The sequence below is a fragment of the Trachurus trachurus genome, assembly GCF_905171665.1.
Source record: "Trachurus trachurus genome assembly, chromosome: 13".
Classification (NCBI taxonomy): Eukaryota; Metazoa; Chordata; class Actinopteri; order Carangiformes; family Carangidae; genus Trachurus; species Trachurus trachurus.
In genome coordinates, this window is record NC_139892.1 from 21680197 (window position 1) to 21699439 (window position 19243).

Genomic DNA, 19243 nt, shown 5'->3' on the forward strand with positions numbered 1-19243 from the left:
AGACACGTCAGCGAGGCTAATGAGTGTAAGACTGACGAATTATAATCTACAGCAGAGCAGGTCTGAGGTCTTTCCTCTACAGTACAGCTACAGCACCTTGTCATGGTTCATACTGGCTTCAACGGGATCACTGCGACACAGGTGCTGATTGACCATCGACTTGCTGTAAGCCCTGATCCCCACTTTGGTCCTTCTTCATGCTCCTCGTCATCCTCGGACAGAGATCTTGTTTTCCATTGCAGCCAGCATCGAGGTCAGTCGAGAGTTCTCATTGGCCAGCAGCTTGGACGGCTCGTCAAACTCCACCACCTGGACCAATCGCAGAGAGAGGAAACTACGCTTAACAGTTCTCTGTGGTTATGGTAACAACTACCGATTAAGATTGAACACATTTATTTCACTTTAGAGATCAAGGATTAGCATCAAGGTGTGTAACGTTCAGCTGAAGAAGCCTGGCCATACAGTAGGTGAATTGGGACCACCCTGTCTCAGACTTAGACATTTTTGTCTGGTGCTTTCAGGTGTGTGACAAAGACATGAAGGCATTATTTTGAGAGTCTACACTGCAGCCTCGAATGGAGACACACTGTGTTTTGTCCTTTGTTTAATGTTTGTTAATTCAAACACTGATCCTGATCAGCACTGAGGCAACAAGACAAAACGTCAGTGTGATAAAAACAGTGTATTACATATTATCACCTACATACATATTGTATGTAGATGACGTCTAATTGTACATTGCACACTGAAACTGGCTGTTGTAATTGATTAGCTGCGTAAAGACTGAAGGATTCAGACAGGTGAATGTAAAACTGTAGCAGAGGACATCTACACTAAACATAGTCCAAAAGAACAGACCAGAACCAGTCCAGGGCAGGGCCCTTGTCAAATAACCAGCTATCGGTCGGTGTGGTACCAACCTGTCCCTGGTTGAGCACCATGATGCGGTCGGAGGAGAGGACAGTGTGGAGGCGGTGAGCGATGGTCAGGGTGGTGCAGTCCTGACAGGAGCTCCTGATGGTCTCCTGGATCAGACCATCCGTTTCACTATCCATGGCTGCTGTGGCCTCATCCAGGATCAGGACCTGAGACCAGAACCAGCCAATCAGACCACAGAACCTGTCTTTAACCATTTTCCCACTAAAATTAGCGGGTCGACGCGCTAACAATCGGCATTTGGCCCCTTTCCCATTGACCAAATGAGCCGAGTCTGACCCCCCGCTGAGGGATCAGACAGAGCATAAACCAGTCGCCCCGCTCTCATCCGCGGTGCAAGAGACACACACAGTCATGCCACAGCCGCCCGCCGCGGAGTGTCCGTCCGCCGAGGCAGACTCTCTGGCTGGCTGACCTGAGCACCAGGACCGCGGAGGACAGAGAGTCTGCTGCGGCCGGATGACGGACGTCCGCGGCACAACACGTCAGTTAAACAGACTGTCGCTTCTTTTGTTTTTCAATCGTTTTTGGTCAGTGTTATTTGGTCTTTTGATCCCTGTCTCGAATGAAAGCAGAGCTTTGTTTTGGTACGTGATATGAGACGCGACCGGCGCGATGACGTGGCGTCACGTAACGCTCAGCGCCAAAACGTAAATTAGCGGGTTGACCCGGGTCTGGCGTTCCCACTGCAAGCCGATCGGAGCCGAGCCGATTAAAGCTGATTTTAACCCACAACGCTTGCTCAGTGCGCCTTTCCCACTGCCACCAAAAGCCGATTGTTAGCGGGTTTAAACTGTTTTTTTGACCAGTGGGAAAGGGGTATTTGAGTTTACCTGTCTGTCTCTGAATGAAACTCTCTCTCTCTCTCTCTCTCTCTCTCTCTCTCTCTCTTTCTCACCTTGCACTGCCTCAGCAGAGCTCTGGCGACACACAGCAGCTGTCTCTCCCCCACAGAGAAGTTTTCTCCGTTCTCCACCACCTCTGACTCGAGCTTCATGGGCAGCTGGGACACCTGAGAGACAGACAGGCAGAGGCACAGAATGTGAACAAACAGATGTGTGCAAACGTGTGTAGGGTAGAAAATAGTGCTATGTACGATAAAGTGCTGTGTGAAAGTGTGTGTGAAGGTGATCGGTAGCGTAAAGCTCTTTGTTTGGAGGACTTAAAGATTAAAAACCTACACAGATCACATAGGCAGCGATGTGTACTCACACACTCCTTCATGTGACTCCTCTCCAGTGCGTCCCAGACCTGTTCTTCGCTGTACTGGTTGAAGGGGTCCAGATTAAACCTGGAACACAAACAGACTGATCTGATCCGACAGGTATGTGCTGTAAACTCAACAGACAGGTCACTGTCATACAGCCCACCGCTGAGGAGCTCCTCTGGCGTTTCTACCTGAGGGTCCCACTGAACAGCACCGGGTCCTGGGGGATGATGGACAGTTTATTGCGGAGGTCAGCGAGTCCAATGTTACTGATGTCGATGCCATCGATGACGATAGATCCTCCACAGCACTCCACTAGCCTGAACAAGACCACACCCAGAGACGACTTCCCTGTACACAGACATGCAGGGAGACAGAGGGACATGTTATCCACAGGGACTGATCTTTAATTAAACCTCTGACCTGTGAAGACCCACAACCTCGTCCTACCTGATCCAGTCCTGCCCACGATGCCGACCTTCTCTTTGGGCCTGATGGTGCAGGAGATCCTGTTCAGGACCAGAGGGAGGTTCTCCTGGTACCGCATCTCAACCTCCCTGAACACCATCTCCCCCTGGTGGGGCCAGTCACCTGGAGGGGCACAGCCTTTGACACGGGCCGGGGCCTCCTGACTCAAGGACTGAGACACAGACAGCACAGCGATTCATTCATCCAGACTGGAACTGAGGTGACGTCAGAGCAGTAGCTAAAATCTAAAATCACATTACAGAGGCATGAGCAGGACATGTCCCAGCTGGAGGCCCAGGTCCAGCTCCTGGATGACCTTACTGATAAATGATTTTTAAAAATAACCTATTCATAGCTTTCAACATACGAAACAGCCTTTAAAGGGGAACTATGTAAGTCCGGTCGCTTTTCCGCTGTTTTGCTAACCCTCCTCCTGGCCACGTGCATTTGTTTACAACACCAGCGAGAACGCAATCAATACAGCAGTACATAACGTTATATATTATATATTATATATTATGTTACAACATGTATATTTGTGTATAATTTGTGTAATCTGTCATAAATAATAGATTATGGGTTATGGGGCGCGTTTGTGTAGCTGAGAGACGAGAGCTGGGACATTGGGACGGCAGTGCTGATCTTGGAAAGTTGTTTTTCAGCCAATCTTTGTTTTTTTTTTCGTCAGAAAAGAAAGAAAACAAACAATGGTGGTTTCTCCACTTTGTGTTGGCACACTGTGGATTTTACGACCTCAGATGATGGGTGGACCAGAAGTAAGTAAAGTGTTCCTGTACCTGGATGTAGTGGTGGATTCTCTCCACGGAGGTGAAGCGAGCTTCAGTCTCAGATGCCAAACGAACTGTGAACTGGAACAAGCCTGTCAACTGGGCGAGAGGGGCAACATGGTCACATCACAGTGTCGAGGGTGTGTTTCTTACAGTGAGCAGATGGTGCACTGGTGTGAGTTACCTGCACAGCGTAGGAGATGGCGAGGCCGGCGTAAGCGGGAGGGATCTGTCCATGCATGAGGACCATCATCAGGGCAGTGATGCTGATCAGAGCCACACTGATGACGTCCAGGCGCACTGCCAGCCACCGCATGGCACAGCTGAACAGGTAGAACGGAGCCTGGTTCTGGTCCAGCAGCGACTGGTACCTGAAAACAACACATACAGCCTGGGTGAGGTTTCAGACCCCGTTACCTGCTCTGAACATTTTGTGGTTCGAACCCCTGACCTGTCGAGGAAGTCCTGGCCCCTGTCGTAGGCCTGCAGCGTGGCCAGGCCTTGGATGCTGGAGGTGATGTGGGTCATGAACGGGGACATTGTCGCGTTGTCCATACGCTTCAGCTCCCGGATGAAGACCCTGGAGACGGTGTGAAGGGCTGCAAACAGTAACACCAGAGGACCCACAGCCACCAGGAACCATGGGAAAACACAGCTGATGACACCCAGGCAGAAGAAGACCAGGATCACATTCTGGATCAACATCTCAGCCTGGAAGGGCAGGCGGGTGTCAACTGGAGGGGAAAAGACAAGACAAGACGTTATCAGTGATGTTTCTACAGGCTCTGTGACTCTGTTAGGTCCTCAACAGCATCTCCTGGTGTCCTTCACCTTCGTCCATGTCCTTGGAGAAGCGGGTGAGGATCCGTCCTGTGGGCATCGTGTTGAAAAACTTCATTGGGCAGCGAAGGATCTTGTGGAAGAGCTGGTCATGCAGCTTTGAGGAGGCTCGCAGAGTCACCTGCAGAGAGAACACCAGAGACAGAGTAGAAACACTGAAGACCTTCAGCTCTCCAGATACAACAGACATGCTGTGTGTGTCTGATGTGACATGAGGAACACGACCGATCATTAGGTGTTGACTGACTCAGCAAAAACAATCCTGGTTCTGGTTCAGGCAAAAGACAGAGGTGATGATGACACATGAACAGGAATAAGCTGAGGTGAGAATCAGCTGCTGAAACTTGTCACCAGTATTAGGGACTGTGTAGTGGACTGACCTTGACGAAGGCAATGCCTCTGATCATTTTGAAGAGCAACATGACTCCCATTGAGGAAGCATAAACAGCAGCATAGTGTTGCATCATGGGATTGTCTTTCATGCTGATGCTCACTGAGGAGTCGTTTCCCTGTGGTACAGTGATGTTCTGGAAAAACCAGGAGAGGGAGTGGAGTCAGGAGGAGTTAAAGAGTGAAGAAGAGCGCTGATTTTAGTGGGGAAGGGAGTAGGGAGAAGGAGGGGGCAGTGACTCACCCCGCTGCCCTGATTGATCCAGTAGCTCAGCCACCACTGGCAGAAGGCGGAGCTCCCCACATTACAGAGGAACAGGACCAGGATCAGCAGGCACGAGGCGGAGCCACCACAAGCTGCCATGTAAAGCCAATACACCGACCAGCCCACGCCCCCACACTGCTGCTCCTCCCCTTTAACGTCACATGACCAAACACAGTAAATAAAAAACAACAGTAGAATAGAACAGAAAAATACAGAGTGGCGTCCTGTCTCACCGTTGTCCCTGACAACCAGTGGATTCTTCTTCACTGAGCCTGGTTTACTGTCGGCTGGTTTCCTCTGAGAGCCACTGGACTTCCTGCTGGGAGCCTGAGACAGACAGGTAGTAAGACCGACAGGTAATAATAGTAGTAATAATGATAGTAAATTTATTTATAAAGCATTTTACATCAAAGTGCTGAACAAATTGATAAAACAAAGACAACAACATCAAAAACTACAAACGGTTCAAAAGCAGAAACATACACCATACCAAAAACACAATGCACATCACACAGGACATCACTGATGAAAAAGCGAGCAACCTATAAGTCTCATACACGACAGTAAGCTTCAATTTAAAAACCTCAATGGAACAGGCCTGCCTGATGTCAAGGGGAAGGTTGTGTCTGTGCCTGGCGGGAAAAGGTAGACAGACACACAGACGGTACCTCTATGCTCGGAGTGTCTCCCAGCTGGAAGTGGTTGAACATGGCGGCATAGTCTCTGTTCAGTTTCATCAGGTTGTCATGGCTTCCTTGCTCAATTATACGCCCCTCCCTCATCAGGATGACATCATCGCAGTCCACCAGGTACTGCACACACATGCAAACATGTTATCTCTATGGTAACCATTACAGTGTCCCTGTCCTTGTGTGGAAGAGGTTTACCTGCAGCTGGTGGGTGACGAAGATAATGGTCTTGTGGCGAAGGTGCTTCTTGATGGCGTTGTGGAAGACGTGGTTGGCCACGTGGGCGTCGAGCGCGCTGAGCGGATCATCCAGGATGTAGACATCCCGGTCACTGTAGAGGGCACGGGCTAAGCTGATTCGCTGGCGCTGGCCACCACTCAGGTTGGCACCACGTTCCCCGATCTAATCAGATGGAAACATGGACGTCTTCAGAGAGCTGGGATGTATTCGTCACATAGCAACAGATCAGATCCAGTTAAACTGCAAGCTGTTTCTCCATGGTGACGTCAGATCGCCTCTTCGCCTCTCCTGGTTCAGAATCAACCAATGATGAAACGCTGACTCATCATTTACTTGCCTCACACTGGAGAGACTGAAGTTGTGACATAAGTGTTTGAGCCCTGAACTGGCTCAGATCTCTGAGTTTCTCCTCAGGAACAGCTGTGGTGCTGCTACGGTAGCTAGCCTCCCTGATCCTCCTCCTCCCTACTTCAGGTCATTTTCAGATGTGTAGGAGGTGGAGTCAAACTGATACCTGGACCAGAGCCAGATACCATTCATGTTTCTGAAAAACTGAATTTACGTTCCACTGCAGAAACCTTTCGAAACAACGTAATCATTGATGAGGATGAGTCCCGGGACTTGTTGTGGTCAAGACCACCAACCCAAGACCAAGACCAAGACAAGACCAGTGTTGTAATGGTGGTGTAATCCAATCACCTTTTTTACATGACAGTTGGGAAAGGTTCACGATTGTTAAGTAGGCCTACAGTGGAGAAGTTAGAAGCAGTCCAATCCAGTCTTAAAAAGTCTGTGCAAATTCTCATTTGTCCAGGTCAAAGGCATCTATAGGCATTTGAGTTAGTTTTTGTCTTTGAAGATAAAAACTAAGTCCAGTTGACCTGATTCAATGTTAAAGATACAAAGCACTAAAGAAAAAATCTAAGGCACTCCTCTAACAAAAAATAAAAACCCTTTATTAGGATGGCTATGGTTAAAACACACCAGTACATCATTAAAAATGGAGACTGGGATACAACCCACGCATAGCAGCAAACAGCCCCTACGCTACTCTGTTTATTTTTGTAAGAGGAGTGCCTTGGATTTTTTCTTTAGTGCTTTGTAACTTCATGTCCCCCTCTCTCTGCTGAAAAAAAAACTTCCTGAGCACTCTGGACCCTATTGCATTTTTGTCTCCAGTGAGGGAAACCCCGTTTCACAGGTTGGTACATTCCTGCACTGGACAAGTCAGCTCATACCTCTGAGAGATCAGCGTTGGGCAGCAGGTTGAGGTCCTGTCTGAGACAGCAGGCACTCAGCACCAACTGATACCTGCACACACACACACAAAGAAAGAAAGGTCAGTTATTAGTTGGCCCCGCCCCAGAAACTGGACCACGCTCCTAAATCAAACCAATGGCCTCACCTGTCCTCCTGGTACTGCTGTCCAAACAGGATGTTGTCTCTCAGTGTTGTGTTCAGGATCCAGGCCTGCTGAGCCACGTAGGCCAGCCTTCCTCTGACAGCCACACTGCCGTCTGACAACGACATCTGTCAATACACCAATCGATAATCAATACCACTCATTAAACTACCGGGAGCGGTGGCGCACAGGCTGGAAGTGAAGTTAACGAAGGTACCTGTCCTAGTATGGCTGAGATGAGGGAGGTTTTCCCACTGCCCACACTGCCACACACACCAACCAGCTTCCCCTGATCAGACAGACAGGTAGAGAGACAGACAGGTGAGATACACAGACAGACTCCCGATAACATCCAGAGACAGAGAGACAGGCAGGTAAACGGGGGATGTACAGATACCTGCTGGATGCTCAGGTTGATGGAGTGCAGGGTGCTCTGAGGGCGGGGGGACACCGGGGGAACAGAGAGGAGGGGCGGACAGGTCTCCTCCCCCTCCGCCTCCTCCTCTGGGCTTGGCGTTACATCTCCTCCTCCTCCTCCTCTCAGCAGGGAGCCAGTCACCTCTTCCTCCTCCTCCTCCTCCTGGAGAACAGTAGCTCTGTCTCTGCACCTGGAAATCACCCCACAAACACACCACACACGCTTAGCTCTTCTTCTTCCACTGCAGGACGTGTTTACACAACAGCAGATCATTCTCAGCCATCAGTCCATGATGTACCTACTGATCTGAGATGGTCCACATGCCATGGACTGCTCCCAAACAAGCGGCGGCCTCCGAGGCTGAAAAATTAATCCAACACAGAAAATACCAAAAACTGCTCTTCTTCAAATAAACACTTGAAGTATGGCTCCGCAAGCAATTCAATCCCCTTAGACTACCATTTAAAAATGACAACTCTACAGGGAGTGAATTCTTCTTTTATCACGTTTATTCACTTCTGCATAATTAAGGTTATGAACAAAAACGTGTCTGAGTGAGTGCGTATACCTGCCACAAACTGGCATGCACCAAAGTCTCTGCTCCACACACACGCGCCTCCTCTTTGATCATTTTTGGATTAGCCTGGTGTTCAGCAGAGTCAGGGACACAGAAGATGATGGCAGCAGAGTTTGAGATTCAAAACTGCTCTACAGAAACCTCTGAGTGAAGTCTCTACATCCATCTTTATTCACAGTCTATGCACTATAGGACAGTCCATATACCACAGATTCATACCCTAGACTAGGGTAACTGACTTGGACCGTTCAGTATTTTAGAAGAAGTTCATGAACTAACATGCATCTGGAATAATTTACCATCAGAGAAACCAGACACATTTTATTTCATTCAATCTAAAAAACTGAATAAATCATAGACATGAGCAGGAGTTCGAGAGGTCTAGAACCAGACCAGGCTTTTAGTTAGTTACTAGCCCTGTCCAGAAACCAGGGGAATTCAAGAATAATTCAGTCCATTCATTCATGCACTTGCTGCTGATTATCCAGAGCAGTCTGATTAAAGAAGTCCAGATGTCCTTCTCCCCAACAACATTTTCCAACTCCTCCTGGGGGACAACAGTGTGTTCTGAGATCAGATATAATCTCTGGGTCTACCCCAGGTTCTCCTCCCAGTTGAACAAATCCAGAAAACCTCTGATGAAAGGCATCGGCCAGGACCTTGGTCAGACGATCACAATCACAGGAGGATCAGAGGAAACTAATTTCAGCTGCTTGTATCCAGGATCATTTTCTCTTGTCAAAGCTCATGATCATGGGTGAAGATCAGAAGGTTGATTGGTAGGTAAATTGAAAGGTTTGCCTCTAGGATCAGCTATGTCAACAACCCTGTGCTGCAACCACATTACTGTTGATGCTGGCATGGCATCGGCAGTGATGCATGCGTTACATAGGGAAACAGTATGAATGTGTGAATGTATTTTGGACATAGATGATGTAAAAGTCAGTTTACCTGTCCCTTTGTCGGAGTCTGCTAGCTGGTCGGACACATGGACTTGGCTGGGTGCTCTGGCTGCACCCATCCCATGCTAGACTGGCCCCACACATCTCCACAGCAACGTCAGGACTAGCAGGTAACGCTCGGACACTGTCAACCTCCGGCAACAGGAAGAGACTCTGAAAAGACAGAGACAGGCAGGTCAAAGTAGCTCAAACTGGTAGAAGATCCTTTTATTACATTACAGGTGGGATGGGAAAATACCGAGATCAAAACATGCCCAACAGTATATAAGCAACACACTGATGATATGAAATTAGTCGCTCTGTCGCTCTCTTTGCAGTGCACCTCCGTGTACGAAGTTCTGAACTTTGTTTTTCTTATCTTTTGCCTATGTATGCGACTCGGGTTGTTTTTCTTTTGCTTTGTTCTGAAGTGAATTAAAGACAACTCTACTTGAAGATCCATCTTTTCCAGCGTTGTGTTTTGAGTTTTTGAGTTTATTTTACTTAAATGGAGAAGGAAAAGTAAAGGCCCAAATAGGACGATATATACGTTCTATGTATGTTATTTTTCTTCTACAATACCCCCCCAAATCCTGTCTTGTTTGTTCGGTCGCTGAGCAACCTGCGCCATATGTGTGAGCGCTGCCGCCCTGCTCTGCGCCTGTCTGCGCTGTACCTCACGGTGGGCGCAGCGCATACCGCGCTCGCCGCTCGGTGTGATGGGTTTGCTGCCGCCTTCCGCCGCCTGCCGCGTTCGGTGTGAAAGGCCCTTAACTCCGTCTGAGAAAACATCCTGGACCTGGGCTATATAAGAAATGTTCAGGGCTAGAGCCGGGAATGCCCAGGCCAGGCGACAGCCTTAATATAATTATAGTTATGTCCAACATTTAATGTAAAAAGGGGATGGAGAGGGGGGATGGCATTTTTACAGGGGGGATGATTTTGATCGTTTTTATTTCAGGGGGGATGCCATCCCCCCATCCCCCCTCAACTCGACTACTGGGTGACCAAAGGCCAATGTATTTACTTCATGTGTCAGATATTGTCTTGGTCATAATACAGAACAGGTTGTGGCTCGTGTCTGTTGATTAAAGAAGTTGAAATATTTCCATGTTTGTCTATTCTGGGTCACATTAGAAGTAATCACATTTCAGGCCAAAGGTGAAGTGTTGGTGTTTTTACTGTTCTCCAATGTAAAAATGGGTCATGTTTGACCCTTAACGTTATTCAAGGCTTAAAGCCATCTGCCTGTTGGTTGCCAGTGAATTAAATAAATAATATGTTCCATAAACATTTTTAATTTCGCTCCCCAATTTCTTTTTGTGCCCCCAAATACTTTACTTTAGGCGTGCTCCTTGAGAAAAATGTTATGGTAGAGCCCTTGCTACCGCAAATGTTCAATAAAATGCTCCTGACACTTCATTGTGCTTTATTTAATGTATTTTCAACTACAAACAAGCCTAACACGCAACTTATATATTGCAATCAATTTCTAATTTTGTGACTCCGCATTTCTTTTGTACGTTTTTTATTTGTCATGATAGGTCTTAAATTTCATCCATAATGGTCTTAAAAATGTCTTTAAAAGTCTTAAATTTGAGCTGGTGAAACCTGCAGAGACCCTGCTTCTTTCAGCGGTGATAAAAGTGAAATATATAGGCTATAGTCTAATATACCTACAGTATGAGCTCCTGACTCGAGTCGGATCAACAGCTGAGCAGCGTATCCCCTCAGCTGAACGTCTGCAGGCGGAGACGCTCAGAGAGAAAGTCAACAGAGCGGATGAAACGCTCCGTTCTGATCCAGCTCCACTGGACTTTCAAAGTAAAGCTGACGCAGCTGTAAATGAGTATAGTGAAACAGCGGCGCTTTTATAGCCGATTTTAGGATGAAACTCTGAACATAACCTGGTCGGGACCATGTTATGGGCTAAGCACAAGTTACCATGCTGATCTAGCTGGGTTAAAAGAGAGCTACCTTTGTAGTACAGGAGAGCCTGGCTTTAGACTCTACATACCTCGCTAACTCACTAAACTGGCTTGGCAGTAGCCTACACCCTGCTATCATCACAAACCGTGTCAACAACGGTGTTTTGGGCCACTAGTTTTGTAGACGCGTGTGCTGTTGAGAGATGCTTCAGTAGATTGGAGTTGCTTATAACGGACGTGGACAAACACTTCGCTCCGGGACATAATGTAGGCCTACACCTCACATGTATGTGCTTGTCTTTTACCTCAAGGAGATTAAAGTAGTGTTTGTAGTTTCACTTTGAAAACGCCAACTTTCCCTCCGAACTTGGTCGGCAGCTTCCCTAGTTTGTGTGTGTGAGGCTAAACTGCGTGCGTGTGTGGTTTGTGTACAAACTGAACACTGCCTCTGATTGGCTTAGCATGAAACCTTACTCTGCCTCAACCAATCATCATCACGCGGTTGTCTCGTCCCTCCCTCCTCCGCCCTCCTCCCCCCTCCCCTCACCAAAGGGTTAGCCACAGAAGTTTTGCAGCTTCTGTGGCTGAGTGAGATGAGCCAAGTCGAAGGACAACGGCTTCACTGAGTATTGTAATAACGCGCCTCATTTAATTGTCGGTAGCGGTAACGGCGTTGTAACTGTGGAAATAGTAATTAGTTAGATTACTCGTTACTGAAAAAAATAACGCCGTTAGTAACGCCGCTTATTTTAACGCTGTTATTCCCATCACTGCATATAATATACCCCTTGTCTATTACACAACACATAACATACACAAGGGGATGAGACACAGGTGGTGCAATCAGACACAGGTGAATCACGAGTACAAACACAGGAAGACAAGTCATGGAACTTCAAAATAAAACATGAAGACCAGAGACAAACCATGACTCTGGTGACCTGTCCAGGGATGAGGACCCCACCCTCATCTCTATGTCAGATGGGATTGGCTCCAGCTCCCCCATGATCCTGCACGGATAAGCTATATACACAGTGGATGGAGATCAAGATGCACTTACGCATCAGCTTAGTGCTATCTCTGCCCACTGAGTTAATTCCATCCCTCCAATTCGGTCTATTCATCCACCCATCCCCCCATTTATATTTTTCCTCTCTCTGGTTCTCTCTCTCTCTCTGTGTGTCTAAGGCATATCTCTCTATACAATTTGCAGTTTGATTTTGAGTTTTATCTATGTTCAGCTGAAGGTTGGACTCTTCACTGCACTCGACAAAATCATTAATGACTGGGCTGTGGCAGGTTTCCTTGTCCTGGACCCTGACACTAACAATAACCATCTGAGCCATCTGAATCTTTAGGGACAGTCCAGGTTTCATGCTGGGAATAGATAAAAGGCAGCAAGGTAGGCAATTATGTGTTTAGATAGGTAGGTGGAAAAGGTAGGTAGGTAGGAAAGGTAAGAAAGGAAAGGAAATGAAACGTAAGGAAGGGAAAAGGAAAAGTAAAGGTAAGGAAGTGTGTCACACCTTGAATCTCTCCACAGCCACTGAAGCTTCTGACAGAGACTTGACAGAAAATGGAGTGACCTTCAGGGCAAAGGTCATGGCATTAAACACTGTCACCACGGTGAAGGCCTGAAGAAACGGAGAGGAAACATCTGTTAAAGTTAAGTCTGCATTAAAAACACATGAGCTGTAACTACAGCGCCAACAGGTCACAGGTGGGGTCTGTGTGTCCAGTACCTGAGCGGCCGTCAGGTCAAACCCAAGCAGCATGTGGGTGGAGAACGTCGCCACGCTGGCAATGACGACAACGATGGGAGCCACGCCGACGGTGATGCTCTGAAAGTAACCTGTGAGTTGGAGGATGCCGCGCTCCTCCTCACGGATACCTAAAGACAGAAAACAACAGGTGTCATCGGCACTATGCCTCTGTGTGACCATGGTGACAGGTCCTCCGGCTCCAGAGTGTTTCATCTGAATACGTACGGCGGACGTCCTGGGAGAAGGCTTTGACCCAGGCATACATCTTGATGAACTTGATGTAGCTGAGGATCTCGTTCATCTTCTGGACTCGTCTGTCGGTCACGGCCATGCCCTTCCTCCTGAAGTACGCCGTCAGTCTGGAGCTGAACATCTGCTCATAAAATCAGGATCAATCATCTGGATCAGGTGCGAGGACCTACTGGTACAGCATCTCATGGCAGATGTTTTATAATGGTAACTGTAAAGGTTTGAGTGACCGTTTAATACCAAGTTACAACAATATGCTGATGACACACGTATCTATACAAGTTGCACCTTGTGACTGTTTGCAGTGTGTGTGCTGTGCATCTGATTGAAGGTAGAGCTATCAGAGCAAACAACATGAGCCTCAGCTGTGTAGACTGCCGAAAGCTCCGTATAGATATATATTCATTTAAAGGGATACTTCACCCAAAATCGATGATTCACCAATTTTCTACTCAATGTCATGCCAAGGAAGGGTTTGGAGAACTTGTGGAGTTCCAGGGGGGGTCCAGCTGGCAAGGGATTTTCATACAATGGCGGCGGAGAGAGCTCACTTTTGAATCGGCCAAAACACACACTATGAAACATCCAAATACCTCCATACTGCTCGTCCGTACTGACCCAAGTATCCTGAAGCTGTGTAGTAGTAGTAGCTCCCAGTGGCTGTGAAAGATGCGCAAGGTTTGCTGCGAGATGTTCTTCCGTGTTTACATCATACATCCAATGGTTTACAACGACGAACGAACATCTCGCAGCAAATCTCGCGCATGTGCACAAACATCAACAGAGCCACTGGGAGCTACTAAAACAAGGCTAAAACAGAGATCAAATTATTTTTTTCTGAACAACTTTTTCATGTGGCGGCTTCAGGACACTTGGGTCAGTACGGACGAGCAGTATGGACGAGCAGTATGGAGGTATTTGGATGTTTCATAGTGTGTGTTTTGGATGATTCAAAAGTGAGCACAATCCGCTGCCATTATATGAAAATCTGTTGCCAGCCGGACCCCCCCTGGAACTCCAAAAGTGTTTTGATGACTCTGAAAGTTCTCCGAACCCTTCCTTGGCATGACAGTGAGTAGACAATTGGTGAATTATCAATTTTGTGTGAAGTATCCCTTTAAAGATATATAAAAAGTGAACAACAAAAATCTTTTCACAGAGTAAACCAAAACCAAAGCCTGTACAGAAAGTGACATCACACTGAATGTGATCAACATGTGGTCCAGGTCTGACTGAGTCAGGACTCGGAGGAGGACGGACAGTTACTGACCATAGTGGGGTAGAACAGGATGAAGACAGCGGATCCCAGGAGAGATGTTGGACCCAGTATGAACAGGTTGTAGGCCACGCCGAGGACGGCCACCAGGGGGCCTCCTGCTAACAGACTGCCCACCGCTGCTGCCTCAAACATCCTCTGACCATCACTGGAGCACATGTTCACCAGCTGAAAGGAGAGGGAAGACAGGATGTTGAGTTTTCTCAATGAATGTCAGAGTTTTGATCATGTCGATGAAGTTTTCCTAATTTTGACAGATGGGAGAGGGAGAGAGAGAAAAAACAGGCCATGCTTCTTTCCTCTGGAGAGATAAAGACAGGAGGAGAGAGGAGACAGGGAGGACAGGAAACAAGGCCAGTACCTGTCCTATGGTCTTGTCTCTGACACTGCGCAGACGGAGGATCTTGTCGAAGGCCAAGCTCAGCACAGCTCCTCTCAGCCTGATCCCAGTCCTGTAGTTCAGGGCCCAAGTCAGAGCCAGAGACCAGGACCGGATCAGCTCGGTGGTGAAAAGACCCAGAACCAGCAGCAGACCGTAGCCCAGGTCCGACTCCTCCTGCTCGGTGTACTCCAGCAGACGCTTCACCACGAACGCCTGGAGGAGGGACAACACCACTGCTTTAGCTCTACTGGCGTCATGCCTTGTCATCGTGCTGTATGAACTGGTCATAGTGGGTTTTATTGGTTGAGCTGGTTGCACTGATAGTACAAGTCACACCGGTACCAGACTCACCGGCCCACTGAACCCAGCCAGCTGTGTGACGGCCAGACAGAGGATGGAGAGGAGGAGACGAGCTTGACAGAAAGACCACATCACCGAGCAGAGAGAAGCCTCGCTGCCCTTTGACCTCTGCTCCTCCTCCCACAGAGACGCCAGCCTGAGGGTTTCCAGAGTTCGTTGTGTTAGTAATGTGTTACAGTTCACACCAAGCGCATATATTCATCAGGTCTGTTTATGGTCTGGGGTTTGTGTTTTTCTGGATGCAGGTTGTGGCAGGAGACGTGGCCGGCTACTCTCTCTCCCCAGACTCAGATGAGGCACACCTGTCCTGAATCACCTTCCTCTATATGAGCCTGGTCTTGACTTCACCGCTCTGTCAGATAATACCGTCCTATTCATTTGTGCTTTTGATCACGTGCTTCTCTTGTCTCGTAGTGTGTTTCTTGGTACTTTGATTGTTAGTCCGTGCTTTGCACTTGGCTTCGACTAACACGTGGTTTTTTGCTCCCTTTTCTAGTTTGAGCCCTGCTGTTTTTTGCCTGCTTCCTCGACAGTGTTGGGCACGTTAATTAGTTATCATTACTTGTTACTTACCCCAAAAAGTAACTGAATTATTACACACATATAAAGTAGCTATTGCATTTTTAAAGTGCTCAAATGTGAGATTACTTAGACTGGCCAGCCTGCCTCCTGCCACCACTGCCACCTGGGCTCTCCTCTGTGAGGTCCAAACCCCAGCTGTAACAAGGTCATCATATTGAACATAAATGTATCTTAAAGCAGAAGTGAGTGATATATTTGTGTTAATATAAGTCTTAAATAGTTATATCTTCCGACAGCAATCACTTACATAGAGTGTTTGGACTGAAACACGGGTCTCTCAGTCCCTCTGCTCTGCTCTGAGCCGAAGAGAAAACATTTATCGTATCCTACAGTTTTTATCCAATGAGGAGAGAGAACGGCACGCAGGGCTGTGTGTGCAGCCAAGGAACGCTGTGAATGTGGTGACGTAGCGACGAGGACTGTTATGGTGCGTTCAAGGAAACTCGTATTTTTCCGACCGTGAAGTGGTACCAGTTCGATCTGGTACGAGTTCACCGGTCGGAAGTTACGAGTGGCCGTTATAGTGACTTTCACCGGTAAAACAGGTCGGAAAAACACGAGTGGGTTGCCTGGAACGCTACAAAGTCGTAAGTTGTGACTTGAAGCTGTAATTTACGATTTCAAAAGCCTGCCTGGAACGCAGCATTAGCGAAAACGACCGGATCACTCACTTCTGCTTTAATGGACAATTATAGAAATAATACTGTGATTATTAAGAGTAAATCCTTATTATTATTATTATACCTGAGTTGTGCAGCTGTGATCATCTATTTTTCTTGCCATTTTCTCTTGTTTCCATCATTACCCTGCTATCAAACCCATTTTAACATTCAATCTTCATATCAAATGTCCATCACACTTAGCAGGATGTTTTGAGCTTGAAGCTCCTGAGTTGTTTTTCTGTGTGTGATCATGGAGCGATAACTTCCTGTCTTGTGTCTCACCACCACCACTGTGTGTGTGGTAACTCTCTCTTTTAGTTCAAACTTTCAAATCCAAGACTCATTCATAAACTCCGCTCCACCCACCTCAGGCTGTTGTCATGGCAACCGTCCCTCTGTGACACGGCCCAGATGTCGTCCAATAGCAGCTGTCCTTTCTTGCGGGCGTGCACGACCAGAGGAGTCAGCCATTGAAACGTCATGAAGGAGAAGAGATCTGCGCTGTCGACAGGGTGATCACACCTGAGGACACACACACACACACACACACACACACACACACACACACACACACACACACACACACACACACATCTCAGCTGTGTGTTCCTCTTCTTTATGTTCAGTGTGTGTGTGTGTGTGTGTGCGTTACCTGTTCTTTCCACCGAGTTTGCTTTGATTGTCATCTTTAGCTCCGCCCTCCTCCAACTCTTTGCCATGGCAACCAGCTGATCTGTCCTCACGCACACCCAACGCATCCTGACCAGACACACACACACACAGATTGACAGATCATTGTTAAGGTACAAAGAACTTCATCATCGTCTGATTAGTCCAGACCGGTCCAGACTCTTCCTGATGATTAAAACACAGGAACTGTTTATGACACTATGATGCGTTTTCCATGGTGATCGGTGTGTAAACACAATGAAAGAGACGATGAAAGAAAGTTAAAAACATATTCTTGGTTTTAATCTCAAGGAAATTTAAATCGAATGCAACTGGACTTGGTTATTTGTCTCTTGTTTCACCTCTCATCCAAGAGGCTTCATCAGTTCGTGTACGCCTCTGACCAGGCTGGGACTGGTCCAGTTGCATTCGATTTAAATTTCCTTGAGATAACTATGACCTGGACAAATGAGAATATTCACAGGCTTCTTGGTTTTAATGTTTTGATTCTCTTTGCTGAGCAGCAGAGGCTCATGGGTAATGAACCTCATCTCTCCGACGGGTTCAGTCACACTCACACACTCGGCATCATCCCTGTGTGTGAGCGTGTGAGTGTGATCTCTCTGCTGCCAGGCACTTGCACAGCTCACGTTTGCTGCCTCATGATGCTCTCTCTCTCTTTCTCTCTCTCTCTCTCTCACACACACACAGACCACACACACACTCATCACATTCATTCACACGACATCGACCAATGAGCCGCCTTTACAGCCTCTCGGCATCAGCCAATCAGACACGTGGATGTCCCTCAGCATCAGTGGGAGGCGGGGCTTCATTATGTAAACAATGAAGGGATGCGAGGAGGCTGCAGCTTCACTTAGTCCTGTCGTCCTTTTATCCTCTGCTCCTCTTTGTTTCTCTTATGTTTCTCCCTCTATCACTGTGAATCTTCGATTTCCTCCTCACCTCACTCCATCTCTGCGATCTCTCCTTTCTCTCCTTGTCCCTGTTTTGCTGTTTTATTTTCTCATCACGTATTAACTAGACCTTGTTGTTTATATATCAGTTAGGTATGAAACGACCACAGTCTTTTGAGTCTGAACCAGTTTGTCTGAACCTCAAACACAAACAGAAGGTCACACTAGTGTCTGATGATGATGAAGAGGAGGATGAGGATGAGGATGAGGATGAGGATGAGGATGCACAGACTCAATGAACCTGGATGTGGACCATTTGTTCTCACCTGCGCCTGCACTTTGACCCCTGACCCCGGCAGAGCGCTGCAGGAGGGATGGAGAGACCCTGGCTCCGTCCGTCCAAAGTCATGTTCTCTCATCTTCTATCAAACCACATGGAGCTGTGACCTCTGACCCCGTCTCTCACTGTCCAACCAGTCTGAGACCACCACACACATACACGACAGGACGCGTTAGTACTTCACACCCCAGTACACCCCAATACTTCACTTAGTACGCACTAAAACTTATATACTACTACTGAGTTCACACTAGTACTTCATATTGTACACGTTGCTATATCTTATAGTACACACAATCACTTCTTACTGTACACACACACTGACACTGTGGGGATACCACAGTGCTGCTACTACAAATACAGTGCAGTATGGGGAAGCACAAGTGCATCATGGGAGAATGTAAAACAGTATTTATCAGATATATATGGGGAAAAAAACAAACAACAACAATCTACGACCCTCCAGAATAAAATAAGAATGACATCCTCCACAATAAAAGCCTGATGCTACAGGACAAGGTGTCCTCTCACTCCGACCGTCAGACAGGGGGAGATGACAGGTGGTCGCTGAGCAGCTCACCTGTCTCTGTCTCCGTGTGAGCGTCTCGTGTCCTCGCTGTCCTCCTTCAGGTCCGCTCTCCCTTGTAAACAGCTCCTCCTCGGAGAAGCTGCAGCTCACGGACTTCCAGCAGCAGCAGCAGCAGCAGCAACAGCAGCGCGGGGCATCATGGGATATGGAGTCCTACCAGAGTGACGTCAGCTCAACATGGCCGCCATATTGTCCCGGGCAACAAATGGGAGTGAGGAGAGGAGCTGTTTTATTCCTTCATGCGTCTCATTTGTGTCTTATAGTCCAGAGTTTGTGACCCACGTGAAGTATAAACACAAGTTTGGTCTGCAGCTGCTTTGGCATCGCGTTAGTTTAGTGACTGTGATCAAAGTAACAACGTGAAG

At 47.6% G+C, this 19243-nt stretch overlaps 1 protein-coding gene across 1 annotated transcript; it reads right to left on the minus strand.

Annotated features, from left to right (window-relative positions):
• Nucleotides 1–207: 207 nt before the first annotated feature.
• On the minus strand, nucleotides 208–18977 carry abcc5 (ATP-binding cassette, sub-family C (CFTR/MRP), member 5; the record flags this gene model as incomplete). Its single annotated transcript, XM_083984834.1, has 30 exons — nucleotides 18870–18977; nucleotides 18276–18427; nucleotides 17016–17122; nucleotides 16730–16895; nucleotides 15111–15255; nucleotides 14739–14972; nucleotides 14372–14545; nucleotides 13078–13225; nucleotides 12832–12980; nucleotides 12616–12723; nucleotides 9172–9335; nucleotides 7623–7833; nucleotides 7443–7514; nucleotides 7229–7353; nucleotides 7062–7134; nucleotides 5782–5985; nucleotides 5563–5706; nucleotides 5128–5221; nucleotides 4874–5043; nucleotides 4620–4766; nucleotides 4231–4360; nucleotides 3851–4133; nucleotides 3584–3770; nucleotides 3409–3498; nucleotides 2594–2783; nucleotides 2335–2494; nucleotides 2149–2227; nucleotides 1835–1948; nucleotides 921–1085; nucleotides 208–309 (listed from the first exon to the last, which is right to left on the minus strand). Exons 2-30 carry the CDS (start codon nucleotides 18356–18358, stop codon nucleotides 208–210), a joined length of 4218 nt encoding a protein of 1405 aa, XP_083840960.1. The 5' UTR covers nucleotides 18359–18427; nucleotides 18870–18977.
• Between the last annotated feature and the right edge of the window lie 266 nt (nucleotides 18978–19243).